This window comes from Hippocampus guttulatus, chromosome 8, assembly GCF_054856545.1.
Source record: "Hippocampus guttulatus isolate MCC_2025c chromosome 8, RoL_Hgut_1.0, whole genome shotgun sequence".
NCBI classification, from domain to species: Eukaryota; Metazoa; Chordata; class Actinopteri; order Syngnathiformes; family Syngnathidae; genus Hippocampus; species Hippocampus guttulatus.
The window spans coordinates 17,420,588-17,446,806 of NC_141268.1; the positions used below are offsets into that span (position 1 = coordinate 17,420,588).

A 26,219-nucleotide genomic window follows, 5' to 3' on the forward strand; every position below is an offset into this window, starting at 1 on the left:
CAAATGCACTGTTGTTGGTATTTTATAGAAGAAAAGAGCCATTCAGATGTTTGTGGCGTCGCTAAAGGAAATAATTTGTTAGCATTAAAATCACAAAAAAATATTTTCACAGAAAGCTAATTTTCTGTGGTTTTGGGTGCAAAATAGATTATTTGAATGAAATTAATCCATGTTCTACTACTGATGACTAAATAATGGAACGTGGTGGAAACCGATTTTTAGTGATGATAGAATTCTGATTTAGACTTCTGTGCGAGGGTGAATAGAATTCTTCCGTGGATCTGTTTACCAGAGCAGAATTCCCTGGAAGTGCGCTCAGCGCTCACGTCACATGGCACGAGGAGTCATGTCTTTAAGAGTGGCTCGTTATACAGCAGCACACAGAACACGCCTCGACCAGCTCAGCGATCACTTCGCATGGACACACAGTGAGTTCCAAAGTCTGTCTGCAAAGTTGTGTATCTACGTTGTGCTTTTAAAAGTGGTAAGCGTGTTAAGTTTGAATGATCATGTTTGCGCAGGGGCCTCAGCATGTCTCCAAATGAAGATCTGGAGTGTGTGGTGTGTTTCCACCACTACTCGCGCAGACAACGTGTCCCACGCCTGCTGCACTGCGGCCACACTTTCTGCGCCACTTGCCTGGAGAAACTGGCCAACATAGACGGCGTGATCCGGACTATCTGCTGCCCCCTGTGCCGCTGGATCACCTGCACTCGTGCCAGTCTGACACTGCCGGGGGCTTTGTGGGTCAACACCGCAATCTGGGATCGAATGGAAGAGAAAGAGCAGAAGAGGACGAGGGCAAAGGGGGATTCAAGGGAGGATGTGGACAAGCGGCTCATCAGGCCAATGGCGTAAGTAGAAAAATCTTTTCAAAAGTCATTGGGAAAGTTGTTGAAGCATTTATTCCCTTGTAGTCCAGTTTGAGGTCTAGTACAAGTGATGTGTTAGATCAGCGCTTCTGAAAGTTTCTACACCAAGTGTACGGTACCTACGAATAATTAAAAAGAAAATTTGCGCTGCAACTCCCACCATCAGGACTAACTCAAAAATATAGTAGCATAGTAGGCCTAAGTGTTCATTAAAAACAAGACAGGTTTGATTTTTCAACATGCTTTAATACAGTATAGGAAAATTAAAAGCTGATATTAAAAAAAAAAATCCAGTTAAAATGAATTGCACATGAAAGTTACCAATTTTTTTTTAAATACAACTGAACTGTATTTCGGCAGTGATTCTTTTGCATACAACTACAGAGCCACTGTGCTAGATGAGAAATCGTAAAATGTGACATCATCACTATTAGCACACATTTTTCAAATGACTCACGAGTCTGCACAAATGTCATAGTGGTGAAAAGGAGTAGTGGAAAAACATACTAGCTCCTAGTTGGACTCTGGCTGTCCTACTAGTGTGCTCTCAACCAAAAGCGAACCATTTGCATCCAACGGGGGACGCAATTGAGTATAGGGGGAACTCATGAATTAAAACCTCTTTTTCCTTTCTCTTTCTCCTTAGCTTGGATTCAAATCAAATTGCTCTCAAGTCTACACTCCAAAAAATGTTCAACTGTATCACCGTGCAAGAGCAGCATTTGCAGGCCTGCTGATGTTTCCGTTGTCTTCTGGCGTTCATCTGGACCAAGCCAATGTTGTTATATATATTTTGTATATATTGAACGTGCATATAGTTCTGGAGAAACTGAGCGACTGTAAAAAAAAAACACACACATTTGCACTGTGTGTTGCGCTGTTTAGTCCTTTTTATTTATACATGTTTCTTATTTTATCATTCAGTTTTTTCATTTTCATTTGTTTCATCATCATCAGTTTCATTCATCAAACAGTCTTTTGTCTGTAAGAGGGAGGAAATTTCATCTGTGTTGTATGTGGAACATACATTTGACAATAACGTTGTACTTGAGACTTGATACTTGATCATCATGCCTTTGTCGACCATCACAAAGTGAAATAACAGTAACGCAAGTGAATCTTGCTCAGCAAGTTAGTTTACGAGACTGCACTATTCTTTATGATACTTGAATAAAAATAAGATTATTCAGAATTTCTCTCTCTCCTTTTTATCCATCCATCCATCCATTTTCTGATCCGCTTTATCCTCACAAGGGTCGCGGGGGGGGGGGGGGGGGGGGGGGTGCTGCAGCCGATCCCAGCTGTCTTCGGGCAGTAGGCGGGGGACACCCTGAACCGGTTGCCAGCCAATCGCAGGGCACACTGAGACGAACAACCAACTCACACCTCGGGAGATTTTGAGTGTTCAATCAGCCTGCCATGCATGTTTTTGGAATGTGGGCGGAAACCGGAGTAACAGGAGAAAACGCAGGCCTGGGGAGAACATGCAAACTCCACACAGGAAGGCCGGAGCTGGAACCTCTGCACTGTGAGGCCAAAGTGCTCACCACTCGACCTCCTCTTTATTAATTTATTTATTTACTAATGATGGAAAACTATGAATGTATTGTAGATTTATACTCCATACTTGGAGATTGATGTGATGACAATGGGGAATTTACCCCAACTTATTTTTATGATAAGCCGGTTGGAAAATCGGGATGCCTGACAGTACTCCTATGCAATTATTGATGTTCGGTGACAGCAAAAAAAAAATGCACTTTAAGTTAATTGGAGACTTAAATCAACATATAATTTTTTAGTTTCAAGGTGTGTTTTCATATTGGTAACAGCATTCTTTTTTTTTTTTTTTCTATTTCTCTGGAACAATTAAACATGCAACAAACACAGCTGACTTCATGTCTTCCTTCTGTTCACAAATTAATTGCAACTGAATCATCAGGGCCTCTGCTGGTTCCACTCAACCCCTGACCCCCTCCCTATAAAACCAAATCACTCTGTATGCCATTGCAACTTATATTCGAAACTCATAAACTCTGCATATCATCCACTTGCAGTATCTGACAGACGGTGTCGTTTCCCTCAAACCGGAAGAGGAGAACAGTATGTCCACATTTCCACCGATAGAGAGAAGCAAAGCCGACTGAGAGGTCCAATATTGACTCCTCAAGAACGACCGTACCATATTATGTGTCTAAATTTTACAGTGACATTATATTCTGCGGGGCGGCCCGGTAGTCCAGTGGTTAGCACGTCGGCTTCACAGTGCAGAGGTACCGGGTTCGATTCCAGCTCCGGCCTCCCTGTGTGGAGTTTGCATGTTCTCCCCGGGCCTGCGTGGGTTTTCTCCGGGTGCTCCGGTTTCCTCCCACATTCCAAAAAAAAAAAACATGCATGGCAGGCTGATTGGACGCTCTAAATTGTCCCTAGGTGTGAGTGTGGGCGTGGATGGTTGTTCGTCTCTGTGTGCCCTGCGATTGGCTGGCAACTGATTCAGGGTGTCCCCCGCCTACTGCCCGAAGACGGCTGGGATAGGCTCCGGCGCCCCCCGCGACCCTAGTGAGGATCAAGCGGTTCGGAAAATGGATGGATGGATTATATTCTGCATTAAAAAATGTGTTTCTATAAAGAACATATTATAAGAATTTTTTTTTTGTGGGGCCATGTATATATAGTAAGGCGTTTTTCGACGAAAAAAATGACCATGTAAAGAAAGGTGTTTTGAGCCGAAAAAAACGACCATGAATAGTAAGGCGTTTGAACTAAAAAAAAAAAAAACGACCATGTATAGGAAGGTGTTTTTAGCCGAAAAAAACGACCATGTATAGTAAGGCGTTTTTAGCCCAAAAAAACAACCATGTATAGTCAGGCGTTTTTAGCCAAAAAAAAAAGGACCACGTATAGTAAGGTGTTTTTAGCCGAAAAAAACGACCACGTATAGTAAGGCACGTTTAGCCGAAAAAATGACCATGTACTGTATAGTAAGCCGTTTTTAGACGAAAAAAACGACCATGTATAGTAAGGCGTTTTTGGACGAAAAAAACGACCATGTATAGTGAGGCATTTTTGGACAAAATTTTTAGCCGAAAAAAACGACCATGTATATAGTAAGGCGTTTTTAGCCCCAAAAAAACCCGACCATGTATAGTAAGGCCTTTTTGGATGAAAAAAACGACCATGTATAGGAAGGCCTTTTTGGACGAAAAAAATGACCATGTATAGTAAGGCGTTTTTAGCCCAAAAAAACGACCATGTATAGTAAGGCCTTTTTGGACGAAAAAAACGACAATGTGTAGTAAGCCGTTTTTTGCCGAAAAAACCCCAACCATGTATAGTAAGGCGTTTTTTTCCCAAAAAAACGACCATGTATAGTAAGGCATATTTAGCCGAAAGAAACGACCATGATTAATAAAAAATCACAACTCCACTACTCTATGTGTTGCTTTGGCTCAGTGGTAGAGTGATGGAGTGCTACACCAGAGGTTGCGTGTTCAATCACTGGTTGTTGCAACAATGAGGCTAAAAATATCGTCCAAAAATGCCTTACTATAGATATGGTGGGTTTTTTCTGTCAAAAAGGCCTTACTATACATGGTCGTTTTTTTTCGTCGAAAAAGGCCTTACTATACATGGTCGTTTTTTTCGTCCAAAAAGGCCTTAGTATACATGGTCGTTTTTTTTCGGCTAAAAACATCTTACTATATATACATGGTCGTTTTTTTCGTCTAAAAACGCCTTACTATACATGGTCGGTTTTTTGGGCAAAAAACGCCTTACTATACATGGTTGGGTTTTTTTCGGCAAAAAACGGCTTACTATACATTGTCGTTTTTTTCGTCTAAAAATGCCTTACTATGGTCGTTTTTTTCGTGTAAAAAGGCCTTACTATACATGGTCGTTTTTTTCGTCCAAAAAGGCCTTAGTATACATGGTCGTTTTTTTTCGGCTAAAAACATCTTACTATATATACATGGTAGTTTTTTTCGTCTAAAAACGCCTTACTATACATGGTCGGTTTTTTTGGCAAAAAACGCCTTACTATACATGGTTGGGGTTTTTTCGGCAAAAAACGGCTTACTATACATTGTCGTTTTTTTCGTCTAAAAATGCCTTACTATGGTCGTTTTTTTCGTGTAAAAACGCCTTACTATACATGGTCCTTTTTTTCCATCTAAAAACGCCTTACTATACATGGTCGTTTTTTTCAGCCAAAAACGCCTTACTATACATGGTCGTTTTTTTCGGCAAAATATTTCGTCCAAAAACGCCTTACTATACATGGTCGTTTTTTTCATCCATAAAGGACTTAACAGTACATGGTCGTTTTAGTCGCCATAGTCGTTTTTTTCGGCTAAAAATTTCGTCCAAAAATGCCTTACTATACATGGTCGTTTTTTTCGTCCATAAAGGCCTTAGTATACAGTACATGGTCGTTTTTTTTGGCTAAAAACGCCTTACTATACGTGGTCCTTTTTTTTCGGCTCAAAACGCCTTACTATACGTGGTCCTTTTTTTTCGGCTCAAAACGCCTTACTATACATGGTCGTTTTTTTCAGCTAAAAACGCCTTACTATATATGGTCGTTTTTTTGGGCTAAAAACGCCTTACTATACATGGTCGTTTTTTTGGGCTAAAAACGCCTTACTATACATGGTCGTTTTTTTTCGGCTAAAAATTTCGTTCAAAAATGCCTTACTCTATCTACATGGTCGTTTTCTTTCGTCCAAAAACGCCTTACTATACATGGTCGGTTTTTTTCCGGCTAAAAACGCCTTACTATACATGGTCGTTTTTTTCGGCAAAAAATTTCGTCCAAAAACGCCTTACTATACATGGTCGTTTTTTTTCGGCTAAAAACGCCTTACTTTACATGGTCGTTTTTTTCGGCTAAAAATTTCGTCCAAAAACGCCTTACTCTACATGGTCGGGTTTTTTTTCGGCTAAAAACGCCTTACGACACATGGTCGTTTGTTTCGGCTAAAAATGCCTCTCTTTACATGTTCATTTTTTTCGTCGAAAAACGCCTTATTATACATGGTCTTTTTTTTCATCTAAAAACGGCTTACTATACAGGGTCATTTTTTTCGGCTAAAAGTTTCTTACTATACATGGTCGTTTTTTTCGGCTAAAAACACCTTACACCTTGTTATATATATATATATATATATATATTTTTTTTTTAAACGCCTTACTATTCATGGATGCCAGACGTGGGCCACTGCAGGACCGTCATTCATTGAGGTATGTGGGCCGAGTGTACGTGCCGTGTCTGCCCCAGAGCTGGGCCAGACCAATTTTGTTGACTGGGTATAATAGGTGATCAACAACACTGTTCTCATTAAAGTATATTAATACAGTACTTTCATGCTTTTGTTCTGTTGATGTTTGATATGGACTGTCAACAAATGCAGTTTTTTTTTCATGTACCGTAGCTCGTGCTGACTCGGCCCTTCTCTCAAATTTTAAAAGTCAATGCGGCCCTTGAGCCAAAAAGTTTGCCCACCTCTGGTCTATGGTCTGAAAGGGCAAAGTTTGCATGTAAAAATAGTCATTCATAAATCACTCACGAAGGCTGCCGTGTGTTTTGATAACGTATTTATTGAGTCTCGTCGCAGTGTGAATGGTATTCTTCAGAAGACCGTTTATAACCTTGACTTCCCTGGAAGAGCGCTTGTCTGTGTCACGTGACATAAACAAACAGTTGTGCCTTTAAAACCTGCAGAAGCACTCAGAAAACCTCAGCCAACTCTCCGCTACCTTTACAAGGCAACACCACTCTCATCTTACAAGTAAGTATGTCTCAAATGTATATTGTGCAAGTATTTTCCAGATGTTCTATGATTTTTCAATAATGCACCATCACAACAGATTCGGAATGAAGCAACCAAAATGTCAAGTGTAGGATTACGTCTGCAATTTACATGCTTTCACAAAAATATGCCAATAAGCATTCATAACTGACAACTTTATTTTTTAATGCAGAGTACGAAACTCTCAAAAGTGACACAACTGTAAATTGGCAACTTCCACCATGTTTGACACATGACGTGTATGCAATGAAAGGTGTGCTTTTCCTTTCATTCTAAATGCTTTTCTCTTGTCACTGTTCTGATGCAAATTAACCTGGGATTGTGACACCTACTCTAGACTTTGGTTGCTTGTGGGAGCATTTCAGCCTCAGAAAAAATTGGGGTACTCTGTATAAAATGGGTGTGGAATAGCAAAATCGTGCCACCTTTTTCGCTTGGCCACATGGTTTTGTTGTTGCGGTGCAAGTGTAACGCAACATAATTGTCATACACAGCTTGCCAAGTGTCGTCAGCATGTCTCCAAATGAAGAGCTGGAGTGTGTGGTGTGTTTCCACGACTACTCACGAAGTCATCGGGTCCCACGCCTGCTGCACTGCAGTCACACATTTTGCGTCCCTTGTCTGGAGAAACTGGCCAACGCCGACAACGTGATCCAAACAATCTACTGCCCTCTGTGTCGCTGTGTCACCACCTTTCAAGCCAGCCTGGCCCTGCCCGAGGCCTTGTGGATAAACACCGAGATCTGGGATCGGATACCGGAGAAAGAGCTAAAAAAGAAGGGGATCAAGGGGGAATCCGTGAAGAGTTTGAACAAGCAGCTCATCAGGACAGTGTTGTAAGCAGAACGCGTCATTTGACATGTTTTTACTCTTGATGTCGGAGTGTCAAAATTAATCTCTCCTTTTCTCTGTTTCTCATCAGCTCGGATTCAAATCACACTGCTTTCAAGTCCACGCTACATAAAGTGTTCAACTGTTTTGTGATGGACGACGGACTATCTTAGGAGCCTGATGCTTTTGTTGTCATCTGACATTCATCTCAGTGCAACATTCCATATTGCGCACTCTGGGCACGCATTCTATTCTTTGTATCAAAGTTGTGCTTTGTTTTTTTAATGCAATGACTGAACTGTACAATTACCTGATTAAAGTTTTTTTTCGTACTTACAGCGTCCTCCATAATTATTGGTACTGTAAGCTTGTTATATTATTAATTATCATTTTATGTTTGAACATCATATTATTTCATGTTAAGCATTCCTAAATTATATTCTGTTGTTTAATGATTTCTTAGACATATTTTTATATTGATAGGTTCTGTTTGGCTGTTAAAGTAAGCAGGAAGTGATTTTTGTTCCGAGAGTTGCTATCTCGAACGTGATGCGGTGCAGACGCCCCCCCCCCCTTAATAAATAGCACTAAGGGATTCCATCTCTCCTTTTGTAATTCGTAAAGTAGAGCTATCCACTAAAAACAACGAACCCCTCAACTTACAGTACTCTTGGATGTGTTACAAGCCTTAAAATAAATACAGTACCATTTTCCATTGCAGTAGCATGCTCTCATCCTGAAAAACGTGGAAATGGTTCACGCATCAGTTTTAGAAAGAAAAAAAAACTGTTTAAGTAGAGCAAAAGTCTGCAGTCAGGACATACGAACTTCCTTGGAAGTTTCTCTAGCCTTTAAATTCAGAATACTGAATATTGTTATACTTGATTTAAAATTGTTTACTAATGTAGTGGTTGATTTTTAACGCAACACGTTATTTATACGAGAAAGTCGTTCACACCAAGAACATCCAAAGTGAATCGTTGCCGTAATAAAGCCGGGAAGGTGTATTATAATTCACAATGAACTTTTTATGACCAACAATGAATAAAGGGACTTCCAGAGAAGCGATAAGAGAAACGTGTGGTAAACGCCCGCCTACTTCGAAGTTAGTTTCACGCTTGTTTGCACGCGACAATCATGGTTCCGTCCACCTGCGCTTCTCTTCACCTGTAACCCACTCCCAATCCTCAAGCTCCCGTTGCATCGGCAGCATAAGACGGTTGCTTTCGCTTCGTTTATGTGGAATGATATGACGAGACCGGGCTTGTGTTCGTGGTGATTTTATTGCAAACAGTGATGGATTATTGAGCTGAAACATTTCCCTGAATTAGTTCTACAGAGTAGCATCTTTACCTACAAGAATAAAGTCAAATTACACTTAAATACTCAAGACATTACAACACAAAACAATGCAAACACAAACGGGGAAGGATCGCCTAAAAAGCTTTGAGAACCCCACAGTCGCCTGAAGGAAAACATCTCTCTTCTGCAACGTTTTTGGCTGGATTATTATTATTATTTTTAAACTCATTCCCATAAGAGCTTGTTACGCACCAGTGAGTAATCAACCAAAAGATATGCCAATATTCAGCAGTTAATGAGTACTGCAGCTAGTGAGCATCCCCAAGGGACAATTATTTTATTTTTACAACAACAACAACAACAAAAAAAACTGGCCTTACTTCAATCCATCAAAGAGGTCCTACACAACAGTGGCTAGCGGCCGTGTCATTTAACAGGTGTGCCTATGACAATTGGGATTTATTGAATCTTTTAAAGAGAAACCGGATCTTTTTTTTTTCTTCCAAACCCAAAAAGCTTTTCATGTCATTTGTCAGCATGACGATCTCAGTCATCGGGACTTCATAAATACATTGTTAAACGGAAACGCAAAATTAAAAAACAACAACTATTGCATGGTTTATCTGGCCTAAAACACTGTCACTACATAAACACACGATCACATGTGCACTTAAATTAACATGGAGCCATCACATTTGGGTCACCCTTCGCAGCTTAAACCCCCAACGTCATCGTGTTCCCACCGCACACAGACAAAACATAATTTAAACAGAGCAAAAGACATATTTGTGAATCAACGGACGTGGGTCAAGTACAATTATTGTTAGGTTGGCTAAAACACAGGGACTCACTGGATTAGTGTCAGCTAGTCCTCCACTAGCACAGGAAGCTGGCCTAAAAGGGTCATCGCAGCTTGTGACAGGAGCGGAATCTCTCTTCACACAAAGAAACAATGAACCGCAATTCCTAATATGAAGTGGATAAAATAAGGGTGTCAGATAATATTTCCTAAGGGAAAATACATGGAAAGGACAAGCCTCGGGGTGAAAAGCAGCAATCAGATTAAGTGACAGTCGTCCCTTGGTGGTGCTAAGTAAGCGAATCAAGAATCTTATAGGTAGGGGTACTGTGCAAGGCGTCTGGGGCTCAACTGGTAGGCGCCGTACGCCTCCGCCCGCGGCGTCACACTCATGTAAGGAGAGGCCGCGGCGAATTGCTGCTGGTAGACCGCCGGCAGGCCGTGCAGCAGACTGCTGACGGAATCCTTGCGGCTGGCCGAGTCTCTCCTGGAGGACGAGGAAGAAGAGGAGGTGTATGTGGCTGCATAGGCGGAGGGGGAGTGTCCCGAGTGTCCGTGGCCTCCGTGCCCGGCATGGCCGCGGCCCAGCAGCTGCTCCATGACCTGAGAGGCGGATGAGAGGGCGGTGGAGGCCGGGTAGGTGTACAGGCCGGGCCCGGCGGCGGCCGAGACGGAAGCCAGGGCCGACACCTCGGGGAAGTTGTAATGAGGAGCTGAGGCGGCCGCGGGGAAGGTCTGCTGCCGACGTATCGATGAATCGCCGTGGGACGCCCCTGTGCGCTCCTGAGATGAAGACACCAGGGGCTGCACCTTCACAACACACATTTATGTCAGCATGGGATGCACTCCAAAATAAGACGGTGATGAATGAGATAAGCAGATACCACCGCAATGCTTTTGTCGCTTTATGACACCGTGTCGTAAGATTTGCATAACATGTGGCTGTGCTTTGCGTCATTTGCAAAGGTGCCAGTCCATCGTCAATTCCAATAAAAACACAAGTGAGATATAACCATTAAAACAGAAGCATATTTTTTATAGCCCGCCAACAGTTACATCACTCTACGCTGCGGAACACAAGATGAGCGCGGCCGTCTTGCTGAAGAGAAAAGAAAAATGCGGCAGGTTTGTTTCTGTGCTGATCTGTTGAAAATAAAAAGTCTGTTGTGCAAAATAAGCGCCACTGACAACATCGCCTCGAGTTTCATGACATTACAGTAGACAAAAAACCCCCAAAAACGTTAAGGCATTCAATATCTAATCTCAAAGTAGTGCTGTATTTCCAAGCATTGCCAGAAGGTGGCTCTCCGGAGCATTCACATCAACGGCATTTCCACTGAAGAATACGTTTATTTAGCACTGTTAGTCAAAATGCTAAAAAGGATTAAACGACTGGCTAAATTGTTAGTCAAACTCAATTTGCATGTTAAATAGATATAGTGTCAAAAAGAAGTGCAAAAACCTTCCTCAGTTTAACTTTGCTGCTTGGCACCAAGATGCCGGCAGACAGCGCGTGGCGGGGTAACCTCCAGAATAGCAGCGATGATGGCAGGTGAATTTGTGAGTGGTGAACCAGGAATAGGCGGTTGTACACTGTAGTGTTAAAAGTGCTTATGTGATATTTGCTGTCTTAACATAAAAGTGGCCCCCCTCACCTGGCTGAGGTTTAAAGGGCGTGACTGGCTAAGCATCAGCCCATGTCGCTCCAGGCTCTCCCCCGAACTACTTGGCTGCTGATGGGACATTCTCTTGGGTTTCATGTAGTTCACTGGAATTGATGGAAAAAAACAAACAAAAAAAAATCACATGTGTTAACTACTGCCACTTTCAACGCCAAAGCACCCTCAAGGGCGCGATGGCTCAGGAATGAGGACGCGTCTCACCAGTTTCTGGGCGGCTACGTGAAGATGCTCCTCTCTCAGGCGCCTGAATTTTGACCGAAGGCGCCACCACGGCCAGAGACTTGGCCTGGCGAGACGAAACGGTGCCGGCTGCGTTGAGCGTGCGGGGATGCGGAGTCAGGGGGCTGGCAGTGGACGAGTCGGAGTCGTGCACAGTCACGCAGCTGATCACATTAGTGCGCTGGCCCAATGTAACACTGTGGGTCAAAAGACAAATGGATTTCGGTCACGATCCACAAGGTCTGCTGGGTAAACCGTTTTTATTTTTGGTCACGCGGTCATCAGATGCTCACCTGGCAGGGTGAAACTTGCGCTCATCTTCCGTGTCGGTGTCGCTGTGGATTGTTATGATGCTGACCGCCGGGCTGGGGGTGTCAGAGATGACGATGGGCTGCGACAAAGTGGCCATGAGGCTGGACGACGTCACAGCGTTGGTGCTGAGCACCGACGACGTGGTGGCCGCACCCCTAAACGCAAGCATTGGAAGCAAAAACTAAGCTCCTTCGTGCTAAAACCTACCAAATATCAAATGTGGTTTCTTTCAAAACACTAGTTCATAATAATGGATGGACCATGAGTCATTTGCAGTGATGATCCATATCGGCAGCCATATTTCACATTTCTTGGTCACCGACCTATTTCTGTTCTCTCCTCGCCTGGCCTTGACCTTTTTCCTCTCTTGCTGAGTTTTGGTTTGCGTTGTGCTCCTAGCAGGGTTAGGGGGAAAAACAAACTCAAAATGAAAACATGAAGAGTGCAACAGAATCACAATACTAATCTGATTATTTGTATGTTAAATACATGCAACGCATGATCATTGGAAAGCAAAGGAATAAAATAAAAAGATGCATCCAAAAAATGCATAAGGTAACTTCAATTTATTCCTTGTTGCCAATGTTATTCAAAGTGGCAACAGTATCTAAATGACATGCGTCTGCTCTTTCAAACCACATCACCATTTTGTTGGTGCCACTATCACGACTCATTAAATTATATTTCTAAGAATGAAGCATTTTAACATAGACTAATTCCAATAAGAAATTATTTTCACAATTTGCTAAAAGAGTGAGACATTGTTGAAAGAGATTGATTTCATTTTAATGCTAAAAAGGCAATTTAAAAAAATTATATTCATGGATTTAAAAGGCCTTTTAAGACTTGCAGGAATCCCGTTGGTAACCACTTTTAAATTGCACATACTCTAATTGAAGAAAATACTAAAAACTAGCCTGGGGCTGGGAGCAAAATTTGATTTCCAATTTCTATTGCTCTACCCCTTATTTTTCTCCCCTTCTGGGGTTGCTTTGTCTCTCCAGAAACCAAACTGGTCTTACAATTGTATTCTGCCTCGGAGAAAGTCGCGTATGTTATTTAGTGCCAGGCATAACCTTTTCTGATACAAACGTAATAAAAAGTGGTCGAAATGAAGATTGTCTGGTGGACATACCTCCAGTTGTGTCCCTGCTGGGCAGTGGCATCAGAGTGATGGGAGTCCCGTGGTGACTCCGCAATATTTGTCTGGTGAGCAGAGCTGTGAATGGCGACGCCGGGGACCTGCTGCCATGATGACGGGATGAGGATTTGTTGAGTTCCGGTGGGCCAGGCCTGCTGGGAGAAACAGCCCGGAGAGTCGCATTTCAGTCCAGGGTTTAGTCGAGCGATGGAAAAACGCCATGGCTTGAACAAGTCGGGCAAACGAGGCCATGCTGAGAAATAAACCCAAAGACTTCTCAAGGCAATCGAGCCAATCTCGGCTGCAGGCAAAGCACGGGATATAAGCGAGCAACCTTTCCCAAGCCATTCCCTTATTTATTTTTTTTTAGCAGGGCCCTGCAACAAAATCGACAACAAAATGAAATCATGCAAAGCACAAACACTGAAGCACTGGAAACAGACCAGGATGTGTAAAAAAAAATAAAATAAAAAAACGAAAACAAAACAAGTCACGGCGCCTGTTAAAGAAGAAACGGGAGTTAGTCACTTTTGTTAACTGACAACAAACGGTCTGTCTGCAGCATGCCATATGTCGAGGGGCTGAAATAGAAAGTGTCAAGAGTGAAACCGGAGGGGATTTTGACGTGCTTTGGAGGCGCACCGTCCTGTGCTGAAACCAAAAAGGAGGACAGGACACGAGAAGCTGCAAGCAAAGCGCAGAGCAACTCGGCAACGCATGCGCTCCATGCCCTAAGCGACACCTATGGGGAAAGAATGTCACAGTGTGAGAATGATGCGAGGAGAAAAAAGGAGGAGTGAAAAGATCAGTCCTTTAACATACTGTGTTTACTCAAATGTGTATCTAAAAATCACAAATAAAATGTCAGCAGGTGGTACTCCAGGTGCAAGATCATCATCAGAGCACTTGACTCCACCAGCAATTTTCCGACAAATAAGCTCAATTGCAATAGAAATATCGTGCAGCTGTGAGTAGAACATCTAGGTTCTGATGCGATGCGTGTCATCGTGAAGACTGAGATTCAATGTGTGATGCGGAGACAGAGGGGAGAGCAAACCATTGCAACAAAAGTGGGAAAAGAGAGACACACGACGCCTTCATCGGTAGCAGGGAAGTGCACGTCGTTCTTGGTGGTTCTTTACCAGCACCGTAGCTGTGTGCTCCAAGAGGGTGGGCCGACCCACCCCAGTACCTAGCCCCACGGGTAGAGAATACTGCGAGGCTATGCCTGACGCGGGTGGGTGCAGGGTGGCCACCATCAGGGGTGTACAGGAACCCTGGAGGACGTGAGGGCATAAGGGGAAGAAAAGTAAGGGTGAGAGAAGTAAAACGGGGTCGCCGTGTGATTCAGAGAGCAGATCAACCCAGCTGCACGCGCCATCCGGACACTCAAACTGCAATGTGCAGAAAAATCGGCTCTGTTTTTAGCTGAAAACCAGATCTGTGGCCAAATGGGGCTCAGCGCGGGACGCGCCCAAAGTCCACGGTGGCGGTCACATCAGTTGTGGAAACACAAAATGGAATTAGTTGAGACGCAGAGAGAATCATCAGAGCACGGAGGCCATATTCCTGACTTCACAACATCATTATCGGTCGAGATTTAAACGAAGTCAAACCGCTTAATTTTGGGTTCATGAATGAAACGTGACCTTTGGAGGAGATGCGGGTGACACACGATGACGCAGCGGTCGACCAACTCCGGATGCAAGAAAGCATGCCGAGTTTTTGCAAATCAACCCCCCCCCCCCAAACCTGCCATACCAGCACTTAATTGACAGAAAACCACCCAACATAACGAAAACAAGCCACAAAAGCTGATGAGTCAAATATTTCGATTTCTTCCAATCGGAAGATCAGACATCGGACATGCAAATGCCCGCCGAGCGCTTACCTGCGTGAGCATGCTGGGCTGGATCTGCAGGGACTGGGCAGGCTGGTTCTGAGGTACGATAGGAACCGAGTTCTCCATTCTCACGGGGAAACTGGAGCTCTTGCTTGATGACTGCAGCCCTGCACGTCATTTCCACATAATGATACTGCGGAACGTCTCGCAGAAGGACGTTTGATGCAGAAAATCATGTGGACGCTACAATCGCAATACAGTGGTGACTCGATTGACGAGTGACCCACGCAGCCTTGGCTATTTGACCGTTACATTCTACTCCATTGCGATGTCAGTTTGAAATCGATTACCGGTACCTGGATTGTTCGAGCCCAACACAAATAGTTGCAACTAATGCGGACAGTGAATACAAATCACAGGCATATATTATGTATTCTCTGGGAAAAAATATTATTGCAGCTTTTGTTGTGGATGGCCCTTTGTGCTTAAATCATCTGTCTGTATTACACTGCCCCCTGGTGGTCAAGGCGTGCACATCAGAAGGAGGAGCACGGTGAATAACTGACAGGCATGATATGATGCACAAATTGTTCTTTCCTGTATGTTTTTAAAAAGTACAATATTGCTACTTTTCCGACTAGAAACACTTTTTTGTGGTGTTTTTCTAGGGCTTAACTGTATTTCCATTCAGTTGCATGGGGAACGACGATTCATAACATGAGACTTCTGAGTTACAAACGTGGCCACGGCACAAATTTAACCTGACAGTCAGGGCACCAATTTGTGTGCAATCCTTTACCTTGAATGGTGGAAGGTGGGCAAACAATCAGAGTCTGCTGGAAGGGTTCTGCCTGGCTACACAGCCCAGCAGGACGCGTTTGAATCGGAACACTCTGTTGAGTCAGACCGGGAATGTTGATGGTCGCCTGCTGGTACAACGCCGGCTGATAATTTAGTAAAGGCACCGCTCCCCCCGCAGAAGGCACCTGTTGGACATCCGCGAGTTAATACATTTTTACATGACTTGTTTACTCGAGAATGTGCTGAGCTTGCCTGGTTATGCTGGTTGAGTTGGCTACTGAAGGTAACAGTCAGGTTTCCTGCCGCAGCGCTGGGGACGGCATTGGTGGAGTAGAGAGATTTGTTGCTGTCATAGGTGCTGCGGCGCTTGCAGATCTCCATGTTCTGGAAGCACGACTTCACGCTGGGGAGTCACAACATTTCATTTTCTTTGAGGAAGCCGTCCAGAAACCGTCACCGCGAGCAAAGCAGATGTGTACTGGCCGGTGCCAGGGATGAAACATTTCCACAGGAGGCGGAGCATTTTTAGAAACTTTCCACTACATTCTCGTGGGCCGTTAAGATGGGGGGGATTTTTGAAATATTCCAAAGTGGAAACTTTCCATGGGAATGATGGAATTGAACTTGTCAACCGAGGGTAATTTCATGAAAAGGCATTCTATTCAAGCAAATGAATCGTTTTTTTCATAAGCAGACGTCCATGCAAAATAATAAAATTAAAAAGCATGGCATTTCAACAGATATTTTTTTTGAGCAGAAAGTTAAGTGTTCCAAATATTTGACTGCACAATCAATTTTGTGTTAATGATTACTCTTCAGCGATCCAACCTATTTAAAACTCATTCACTCCCAAAGACGTTTTTAAACGTCTTTTCAGACTTGGTCGAGAATTGGGTGGTACTGAATGAGTTAAAAATGAACAATAAAATCAGCCCCCATCAAGCGCAAAACTATTTTATGTCTTATAAGATTGTCTTCCAGGACTATTATGTCTGAGGTGTGCTGAGCCTTGGCTTTTTGTGCTTTTCAATCCGGGTAAAAACTAAAAACAATGATTTTTTTTCCCCCGTAGCTTAGCTTAAGGTCTTTTAGACATTTAAAAAAATCAATGTCACTGTAATGTACGATCTTTTAGTCATTTTAAAAAGTTGCTTCTTCTTTTTTTACTTTTATTTTGAAACGGCTTTAAGAAAGAAATCGTTCTACGTTCGGTATGACAAAAAGCAGAGCTTGGTCTCTCTCCCCCGCGAATGTGAGGGATTTACTGAACGAGAAGGCGCACTTACTGAGAGCTGTGTGGATAATCCATGAGGTGGCTCATTGTGACGAAAGGGTGACCCAGTGTCTTGGTAGGCGTGATCCTCTTGTCAGCGTCGAGGCGGAGCATCCTCTTCAGGAGATCTATAAACTCTCGTCTGTCAGCTTTCTCAGCCAGCATGTCTGTCCCCTCCAAATGCGATGAAAGGTTGACCTAGGGAGGAAAAAAAATTTTGTTATAGCTCAATGCTGTATACAGTTCTCTTTGTAAATGTTGGCATATGGCATACGATTTCCATGACAAGATTCCACCCCCCCCCACTACAAAAAAAAGCACCTGCATCATGTCATCCAAACAGTTGAAGATGTATTTTCGAGCTTCCTTGGATTTGATGCCCATCTCCATTTCGTGTTCTGATGGTGTCTGCAAAAGAGATGTGATCACGTTATTACTCAAGATCTTTCACAACCCACATAAGCGTCTGAATGAGCGATGCAGGTTTATTGACCTTCAGTCTCCAAAGTGGGTAACTCGAGTCCGGTCCTCGGTTGAAAAAGCGGCTGGTTTTCGTGCCTGCACTCAGTAGGTACTCAGCTGGCAGGCCTTGAGTCTGAGAAATGTAGCGGATCTGGGAAGGGGGAAAAAAACGGTAAGTCATTTAATTGCGTGAGGGGAAAACACTGAAAATGTTTTCTTGTTTTCAGATTAGCTTGAATGGTGGGACGGACCTGATCGTACTCTGAGGCTCCGGGGTAGAGGGGCCAACCCAAAAAGAGCTCCGCAATCACACAGCCCAGAGACCACATGTCGATCGCCTCGCAGAACTGCAGACCTAAAATGATCTCAGGAGCCCTGAACAGCAAAGCAGCAGTTAGCGGGTTGAGCATCGTGACGTCACATACTGGAGGGTTTGTGTCGATATGCGATACCTGTAGTAGCGAGACTGCAAGTATGTTGAGCACACAGCCTTGGAAACGTGGCTTGCCGATCCAAAGTCAATGACCTTTACCCTGTACGGCTGCCTGAGGGGGTCCACTAGCATAATATTCTCAGGCTTGAGGTCCGCATGAATCAGTCCCAAGCTCTTGAGCTTCATCAGTGCCGTGGCCACCTAAACACATCAACATTCGTCTGGCTGCAAACTTTTTATTTTTCTTCCAAAGAGGTTTTGAGCGGGAGAACATCTGCATACCTGCTGTAGGATCGGTCTAATGTGCCGAAGCGGCAGCGGGCTGAACTTGCTGTGCTTGAGAAAGTCATACAGGTTTTGTTCGAGCATCTCAAACACCAAGCATGTATGACCCTTGTGCTGGAAGCACTCATACGAGCGCACAAAGTTGTACTCGTCCGCATTCTCTGCACTCAGCCTGTTCAGGATTCCCACCTGGTTGGAACAGGGGAAAAAAAATAAAATAACTCAAAGAAAATGAGTATGCATTCGTCGTGTATGCCATATGGAGGTGGAGATACAAAAATTGCAATGTATGCAGTATACGAGATGAGACGGTACCTCGATTTGTCCCTGGCGAGCATAGGAAGGATGGTTCTTTAGAATCTTAATTGCCACAATCTCATTTGTACCCCTCTTCCAGCACTTGGCCACCTGGCCAAAGGTGCCCCTCCCCAAGAATTCCAACACTTCGTAGCTGCAGGACACCGAGCAGAGGATCTCGTGCTGCACCAGCTGATAGTCGCCTTCCCCGTTGGAGCTACTGCTTTTGGTGGTTGGGGCCGAGTGAGGTATGGATTGGCCCGTGCCGCCTCCTCCGCCGCCGCCCGTACGAGTGGAGAACGTCGCCGCCGGCGCGGAGAGCTCCTCCAGAATTTGCACACTGCCACAGCCGCTCCCACTGCCCTCATTGGTCTCCTCCAACTTTCTCTTCTGCCCGTGCCGCTGTCCTCTCGTCTCCGAGGCCGTCTCCACATGAGCGTAGGAAGAGGATGTCGCGTGCTCGGCGACGCGCCGACTGGAACCCCGCGGAAGACTACCGGTGCTATCGGCTGCCCGAACCACCACTTGACCGCGAGAGCCCGGCGCTGTTGGGGGGAAGACCAGGGACGGTGCAAAGGGTGGGACGGCCATGGCCGGGGTAAAGGTATACGCAGACTGGCCGGCTATGGAGTTGTACGCTTCGGTAGTGGACACGTCCCAAACATTGTTCTCCACCTTCAGCTTTTTAACACGGCAAAAGGCACTGGAGGAGATGGATGGAGGCGAGAAAACTTGCAGCTGTGAGGTCATAGCTGAAAAAGAAACGTCACGTTTTAAACACTGACAGAAGCCAAGCAACATTACCGAATGTTTTCAAAACCAGGGGTCCTCGATTAAAATATATTCAATAGGCCATAAATACAGCGGTGGTGTGACTTACCAGTTTAATTCATACCAAAAACACACTCTTAACTCAGAACACTCATATCTCTAATCATCTTTCCCTGCTGAAATGAATGAAAATGCAATTAATAGTTTCCAGCCCCACAAAATCAAAATACATGTTTGTGATGTTTTTAAATAAGAAAAATAGTGTTCTATAGTACTCTTCTTTATTTAAAAAAATACAACATAATAGAGTGTAAATAATTAAACAGTCTGTGCATCATGCTTTCAAATGCCAGTAATTAAAAGAAATAATAATAATACAATGGAACCGTAAAACAGTCCAGTCCCAATTTGAAATGAGCAATTTTAATATGATTATGCCACAAATTTCAAGCAAGGAAATGATTATTTACTCAAGAGAAATTTTGCTTTGACATCCAAAAAAACATAGGGTGGCCAGCGTTTTGCAAAAGAGCCATCCCATTGGAATCTGACAATCAATCCAACACCATGACACATGATGACATTTCTTCTAGTTCCTCCGACAGATGCATTCTGACTAAAAAAAATGAATGAACATTTAAGCAACCAGAAGAACTGACAACACATCTGAAAAGATTTGCAAAAGAAATCCGAATACCAGTCAAGACAAGAAGGCATAATGCGTGACGTTGACAAGTGACGTTTGAGACAAGGGCGTGACTCTGAAGATTCTACTTTCTGTAAAATGCACACTCAATAGGCTACAACCATGACAAAAAAATATGCCGTTTCAAATAAACGACAACTGAAAAATGATAGATGACACACTAGGGCCGTTTTAAACAGCGTATACAAAGAAATGGTCCATATGCGACAACTAAAGGGGTGGCCTCGGAGACGATGGCAAATTTAGCGAATCATCCACATTGTGAACATCATCTTTTCCAGATTAAAACACATCGGCAGCATCAATGCTTCACACACATGCACATATGACATCCGACATACATGCATTTCTGGGCCCAGTCAATGTACACATAGTACAGGATTAAACTGCCATAATGGAATCATAAAACCAGACTAGTGGCGCCGATTGAAAAAAAGGATCCAAACGTTAGTACAGCGTGATTACGACAGATTTACAGCGTCAGTTGTTCGAGAATGCAGACTTTGCAGTTATATTGGGCCCTACATTTAAAGCCCAGCCAGGATCACAAAACCTCCGACGATAATCACATCACCAACCGATTAAGAGATGGGTCTTTTCTTTTTTTTTTTTTTTAAACTCACAATTGTATCTCAGTCGAGCCTTGTGCGGATGTTTGAGAGCAAATCAACAGCGCTTCGACATTGAACTCGTTAAGCTGCTAACCAACTAGCTTAACGTAACTTTGGAGAGCAGACATTAGGTGAAGGGATTCAAACGAGCCTCCGAAACAAAATACAGATCTAAAATAGATTACTGCAGCGATTCGGAATGTTGTTATGAAGGTGTACGTTACATACCGGGCGGTGTGTGCTCGCGCAGTCAGAAAAAGGCTTTGCCCAAGGCTTCAAGTCCCCACTGCGGCGATCCACTGGAGCGGCGATGCAAGTAGCAGTTGCTAACATGAGCGATCAGGCCTGCATTGTTTTCTCAGTCGAGGGAGCGCTTGACAGCCACACAGCACGCTACTGCTCCGGGTTTACACGGGCAACAGCCGAACATCGCTTTATATACTTCAATACAAATCTGCACTACTAAAATAAACACATCTGTCGTTTAAAATATTGGCTATGAGGTTCTGTAAAACGCTCCGTCCGGGGGCAGAAAATCCCATTTCATACCGGAAAAAAACCCCACGTCGTTATATCAGCTGCGAATTTATGTCATTTCCGGTTATTACCGTAATGTCCATAGTCTTAATAAAGATGGCAGATAAGTAGTACTGACTGTTATGATGAAACAAACGTCTGAAAGAGAATCTTGGACTGTAGTTTCATCATAAATATTGCTATAAATGACGCCATTGCTCCAGAAACGGACATATATCAGTTGGATAGTCGTATTGATGCGCAAGGACAAACGCATACATTATATTTTACGGTAATACAAATTGACGTCATAGTCTTCCCAGTAATTTTCCTGTGGACCCTTCACATCAGGGTCAGCTCAAAACCTTAACATTCAATATGAAACATTTCATCCATCCAACGACGGGCGAAATAAGCAATTATTCATCACGTTATGTTGATGAAATGGAATTTGAACCAACCCCCCGCCCCCCTGCTTTTCCCCCTCTTTGAATGACCTGGCACATTTGTCCATTTGTTTTAAAAATGAAATGCCGCCCTCAAGCACAAAAGTTTGCCCACGTTATACTCATAAAATAATTGAATGGAATTGTTGACAAGCGTAATTGACTAAAGTATCCTTTTGTTCCTCATGTAAATGAAAAAAAATGAACATTTGAGGCCCTGTCACTATAAAAAACAAAACAAAAGAAAAAACCAAACAGTTAACAAATGCAGATAATGCGCCAATTTCCACTTATGTTCAGGGTTGCACTTGATTCCAGGCGACAGGGAAACTACAATTGGTCTGGCTGCAACATTGCCGGTCACTCACACCATCAATGAGTGGAACTGAACAACCATTACCTCTGCATAATTTAGTTGAGTTAACCACTACATTATTAAATCTATTTGACTGCTGCATCTTACTTTTTCATACATTTATTATAGTCCTCAAAGGACTTTATAAAAACTCAAATGGCCCTTGATTGGAAAAAGGTCCGTCCCCTCTGATGCAACATAAATCTGAACAAATATCAGACAAAGACACATTAAAGTGCAAATTTTCTTTTTTATTCTGATTTCATTTTACAGCAGAAATTATGTAAAGCATTCAGAGGACATTTTCCACATATAAGGGCAATATTCAAAACACTTTGCATGGCCTCAGCAACAAAATATTCTCTTAAAAACATCAACTGTTTTGTGATGCTTCTGCATGCAAACCAAAAAAGTAGAACGGAGGAAGTCAAAGTAGGCTACAAAAGAAGAGGGATGATCGTCATGGAGAACACAACAGCAGGCAAGGTTGGAATAGCGCAGGAGATGAGACAGAGGGAAGACAGGGGAGTGGACAGATCGAAGCCTTAGCTTATCTATGAGGGTCTACCATTCTAGCATGCAATGTGGTGTTTGGGCACGCCGCCTCAGAGACGAGGCATAAAAGGTTATGCAGGTTCCATTCATTTTCCAGGCGCACCATTGGGAAACAGAGGCCATTTCTGCTCATCTGCCAGTAATTGTCTCACTTGTATCTTCAATTGTTTTAATCTACTTTTTTTTTTTTTTACGTGATCTCTTGTGTTCTTCTCCCAGTTAACATCCTCTCCCTAAACACAAACGTAGTGATCTCTGTGTTAGCCGTTCTGTGCGCGAGGATATTGCGGTGTGTGTGTGTGTGTGTGTGTGTGTTTGGAGTGTCTAAAAAGGAACTGTGGTGGTCTGGGAGGAGTGTTTGCTTGAGAGGTTTATGCAGAAGACATTTTTGAGATGTTCCAAATATACATAACACTGGACTTACTAGTGTTTCAATCAAAGAAACACATGGCTGCAACTTACAGTATTTTGAATTCCTTATATTAATCTTGTGCGTTTATGACCATTACAAATCACTCAATACTTGTTTTTCTTTTCTTGTAGAAAACAAAAAAAAAAGACACATGTTACAGTTTAGATCAAGCAAACAGATCACATTCCCCGCCTCACAAAATGAGACTTTATGATTGGAAGAGGGCCACTTGAGAACCACAATAGAAAATGAGAGGACTCTGTTTCATAGATAAACAAACCCGGAGTATCCCTAACGTATGGAATACACATGCATACACAAAGCCGTGTGTTAGCAATGAGTTAGTGACACTCCACATATCATCTCCCTGTTCTTCAACCCTGAGTAAAATCTAAGGGAGAGATTGAACTGTTCCCAAAGACATAAGCACAGAGAGAAAGACTGTGGCCTTCTTGTTTTTATGACTGTGTGCACTCGTGCGTGTGTGTGTGCGTGTGTGTGTGTGTGTGTGTGTGTGTGTGTGTGTGTGTGTGTGTGTGTGTGTGTGTGTGTGTGTGTGTGCGAGACATGGGGTGAAAGGAAAAAGAAAGAGAGAGCGAACGGGAAAGAGTGTACAGGACAGTCCTTTTGTTGTCTGGAAAACCGCTGCGTTCTTAATGTCTGCTGAATGCTACGAGAACATTTTCCCATGCGAACCTGTGCAAGGAAAACAGGCTCTGACTCCAAGACGTTTGATTGACTCGTGACAATATCTTACACAAAGAAAACCGAAGAGATTTTATGGTTTCAAATACTGAACGATGCGCGCACACACAAGCGGGCAAAAACGATCGTGAGCATTCATCCCGACCTCTGACAAATAATCGCACGGAACTCGCAACGACTCCAATCAAGTCCAACACTGTTATTTTTGTTTAGTTTTTTTTAAACACCATTTAGGAGAAAGAAAAAGGTAACTGGCAGCCATTCGGAGAACATACAATAGCTATTTTCCTGATATGAACTTGCACTTTGCTGTTATTGATCAGGCACTTCCTAAACAGAGCTTTCCAGGGTGCTTAAGCACATGTTACGTAATAACGGCAGTGACAATGGCGAGAAGAAGGATTGAAATGATATGTAAGGAGTGGGAAGGAGACATTCTGCTCGACTGAATGGTGAGAGCGCTTGAAACGTAAAGTAGCATGTTGCTGAAGCACAACCACATTTTAAAGAATGTAGCACCCTCTTCTTGCCTTTTTTTTTTTTTTTGGGTCAACGCGTTCACATTTCAATGATCGTTGTCAGCAACTTCATCACCATTATTTCAAGAACTGCATCTTCAATGTCATCCTCTAGTCGCACTACTACTGTTGAGCTATTACTATCTCGTCTACTGTTTATAGTCTGTGTGTTGCCTCTGTGCATCTTACTGATATCTTTTGGGTGTTGTATCCCCCACCCCTCCCGCCCCCCCAACAAAACGTATTAGGCAAAATAGCATTCATAATAATTGGCACTACTGGCAAAAAGTGTTTGATTTTTGCGAGCCAAGGAACAAAAGCACAACGTGTAAATGTTTTGTCTGAAAGGTCTTTGTTTCAGCTAACTTTGTTTTCCCACTTATTTAATTCTAACATTAGAGTTGTCATTTGCATGCTTGAACAAAATGTTCTTTTTCAGTAACACTTATACTGGATACTCTTAAAGTGAAGCCGTTAAAATCCTCTCACAGTCCATAGCCACTAACATGTTTCTTTTTGTTGTTTCTGCGTCTTAAATATCATGCACATTACTCAGTTTGTAATATCTACATTATGTACAAGCAATACAGCCGTCCTGTGTAGCCAGGTCTTTAATGTTAAGTTCTCATTATGGGAGTAAAATAATTTATAATCTTAAATACAGTCCTCATATGAAAAAGTTTCAGGGTCCTCGTATCCCCTTACCTCGTCGGTTTATATACAGGAATATGCAATAGTCCAAAATATGGATTTGAGTGCCCGCATGGGCTAATATGGGGATCAATGCCCTGTATCGGGCAAGGTTCTAGACCCGTTGTCCTGTACAGAGCGAGCAGAGACCTCTCAGTGTCAGGAAGAAGTCAAGGCAATGTTACTGTATGTTACTCTTCCCTCAAAAACCACAGCTAGGATTTAGAGGTTCACGCAAAGAACAAACTAACAGAGACATTTAACCACCGCAACATGTCGTATTTTAGCACACAAGGGGGGAAACCAGTCTCGAGCTGAACCATTCTTAAATAAATAATTAGACCCTAAATAAATAAACTTTGTTGTTGTTGTTGTTGTTTTCTAAAAAAAGCACCCCAAAATGTCATTTGTCCTTACACAGTTCACATTACGCAGGGCAAGGATAAGTCGATGAGAACAGTGAGACACAACTCCACATAGAAATACAAAAGAAACAACACGAAAGCAGTTTGGCAAGCATGCAGGAGCCCGCGGCTCAAACACATGCATTGAATTGAACAAACACGGACACCACGTTGGGCGAGCAAAGTGCCGCCTCTGAGAACAAACTCCATACAAAGTCCATGTAACAAATTAAGACATCGTTAATTCAGACCTCCGCCCTCACGGAAACAACGCTCCTCTTACATTCAAGTGGTTCCTCCCCTTTTGATCAGGTGACTGATTGATCGGCTCGTAAGTAGTTGTGAGTCGGACTGGTTGGTGATTTTGTGGTGACACCGCGTTAACAGGATGGTTTGCCTCGAGAGCTCTTCGGCATGATGGAGAGGAGGAATATGCAAAAAAAAGAACCAAGAAATAACTTGCATGCAAATGCAACATAGACAAAAGTTTTTTTTGGTTTATGTTTTCTCATCCTTTCATGGATCAGTGTTTGGGTACAAAACGCAACGGGTTTTGCATGAGTTCGGCAAGCCGGAGTTTGCCTTTGGCGAGTGAGCCAACTGAAGCCTTTTCACCACATCCGGGCGGCGCCGCGCCGTCGCCGGCCGTCATCCGCTTCCTCCCGTTTGGAAACATACCCATGAAGAGTGCAAAGAATGCCATGAGGTTAATGCGATGGCCTCCCAGTGGAACTGCGGAGGAGGATCAGTGCTGCGGACAGAGCCAGATCCCTGGGCTCGCCCTAGTAGTCTGTCTGTCTGTCTGTCTGTCTGTCTGTCTGTCTGTCTGAGCTGCCATGATGGACACCTATCCTGTCCTCCGTCTGTCAGGGAAGCTTCTTCCTCTCGAGAGAGGACAGGATAGAGGGCGAGCGAAAAATGGGGGAGGAGAGAATGGAAGGGGCAGAAGAGGGAGGCAGGGAGGAAAAAGAAAAAAAAAAGGGGAGAAGAGAATTGCTCACAGGGTTAGTGGGCTGTGGGTGGGGCCTGGCGGTGGGCTTTCAGGACCCCTGGCCTTTTTCTGCTCTCTGACCCTGGTGTGAAAACACATATCGGGAACACATTAGGGTGTTTTTTTTCTTCCTTTTCTTCTTTGTGCGTGTAAATGTTTGCATGTCTGTTTTCATCT

The 26,219-nt window shown here is 43.4% G+C and overlaps 4 protein-coding genes across 7 annotated transcripts in view; 2 read left to right on the forward strand and 2 right to left on the reverse strand.

Moving 5' to 3' along the window:
* The first annotated feature begins 527 nt into the window (after nucleotides 1–527).
* Nucleotides 528–2,042, forward strand: LOC147201546 (uncharacterized). Its single transcript, XM_086118379.1, has 2 exons — nucleotides 528–854; nucleotides 1,519–2,042. Exons 1-2 carry the CDS (start codon nucleotides 532–534, stop codon nucleotides 1,607–1,609), a joined length of 414 nt encoding a protein of 137 aa, XP_085974505.1. The 5' UTR covers nucleotides 528–531; the 3' UTR covers nucleotides 1,610–2,042.
* Nucleotides 2,043–7,195: 5,153 nt separating this feature from the next.
* Nucleotides 7,196–7,686, forward strand: LOC147201547 (RING finger protein 223-like). Its single transcript, XM_086117410.1, has 2 exons — nucleotides 7,196–7,518; nucleotides 7,605–7,686. Exons 1-2 carry the CDS (start codon nucleotides 7,196–7,198, stop codon nucleotides 7,684–7,686), a joined length of 405 nt encoding a protein of 134 aa, XP_085973536.1.
* Nucleotides 7,687–8,777: 1,091 nt separating this feature from the next.
* Nucleotides 8,778–21,015, reverse strand: LOC147201548 (homeodomain-interacting protein kinase 1-like). 4 transcript variants are annotated; one of them, XM_086118023.1, is made up of 18 exons: nucleotides 20,679–21,015; nucleotides 18,381–19,114; nucleotides 18,063–18,254; nucleotides 17,800–17,981; nucleotides 17,599–17,722; nucleotides 17,379–17,498; nucleotides 17,207–17,293; nucleotides 16,899–17,083; nucleotides 15,865–16,015; nucleotides 15,611–15,797; nucleotides 14,860–14,978; nucleotides 14,111–14,245; nucleotides 12,963–13,123; nucleotides 12,151–12,222; nucleotides 11,809–11,982; nucleotides 11,498–11,712; nucleotides 11,270–11,382; nucleotides 8,778–10,424 (listed from the first exon to the last, which is right to left on the reverse strand). In XM_086118023.1, the coding sequence occupies exons 2-18, from the start codon at nucleotides 19,110–19,112 to the stop codon at nucleotides 9,927–9,929; spliced, it is 3,447 nt and encodes a 1,148-aa protein (XP_085974149.1). In that variant the 5' UTR covers nucleotides 19,113–19,114; nucleotides 20,679–21,015; the 3' UTR covers nucleotides 8,778–9,926. The 4 variants fall into 4 exon arrangements, with proteins under 4 accessions (XP_085974149.1, XP_085974151.1, XP_085974150.1 ...); XM_086118026.1 differs by lacking the exon at nucleotides 8,778–10,424 and adding an exon at nucleotides 10,431–11,207; XM_086118025.1 differs by lacking the exon at nucleotides 14,111–14,245 and having other exon boundaries at nucleotides 12,963–13,120.
* Nucleotides 21,016–25,309: 4,294 nt separating this feature from the next.
* The window catches only part of LOC147201549 (calmodulin-binding transcription activator 1-like), a 54,529-nt gene continuing 53,619 nt past the window's right edge, over nucleotides 25,310–26,219 (reverse strand). Inside the window, 1 exon segment of the mRNA XM_086117801.1 lies at nucleotides 25,310–26,124. Within this exon segment, the coding sequence (XP_085973927.1) occupies nucleotides 26,049–26,124 (76 nt within the window). The 3' untranslated portion in view covers nucleotides 25,310–26,048.

Bases quoted from the DNA above. Each gene is read 5' to 3' on its own strand.
- LOC147201546 (XM_086118379.1), top strand. From the start codon at position 532: ATGTCTCCAAATGAAGATCTGGAGTGTGTGGTGTGTTTCCACCACTAC. The intron at 855-1,518 runs GTAAGTAGAAAA...CTTTCTCCTTAG, and splicing joins CGGCTCATCAGGCCAATGGC to CTTGGATTCAAATCAAATTG.
- LOC147201547 (XM_086117410.1), top strand. From the start codon at position 7,196: ATGTCTCCAAATGAAGAGCTGGAGTGTGTGGTGTGTTTCCACGACTAC. The intron at 7,519-7,604 runs GTAAGCAGAACG...GTTTCTCATCAG, and splicing joins CAGCTCATCAGGACAGTGTT to CTCGGATTCAAATCACACTG.
- LOC147201548 (XM_086118023.1), bottom strand. From the start codon at position 19,112: ATGACCTCACAGCTGCAAGTTTTCTCGCCTCCATCCATCTCCTCCAGT. The intron at 14,979-15,610 runs GTAAAGGATTGC...AATGACGTGCAG, and splicing joins CCCACCTTCCACCATTCAAG to GGCTGCAGTCATCAAGCAAG. The intron at 14,246-14,859 runs GTAAGCGCTCGG...CACGTCCTCCAG, and splicing joins AGCCCAGCATGCTCACGCAG to GGTTCCTGTACACCCCTGAT.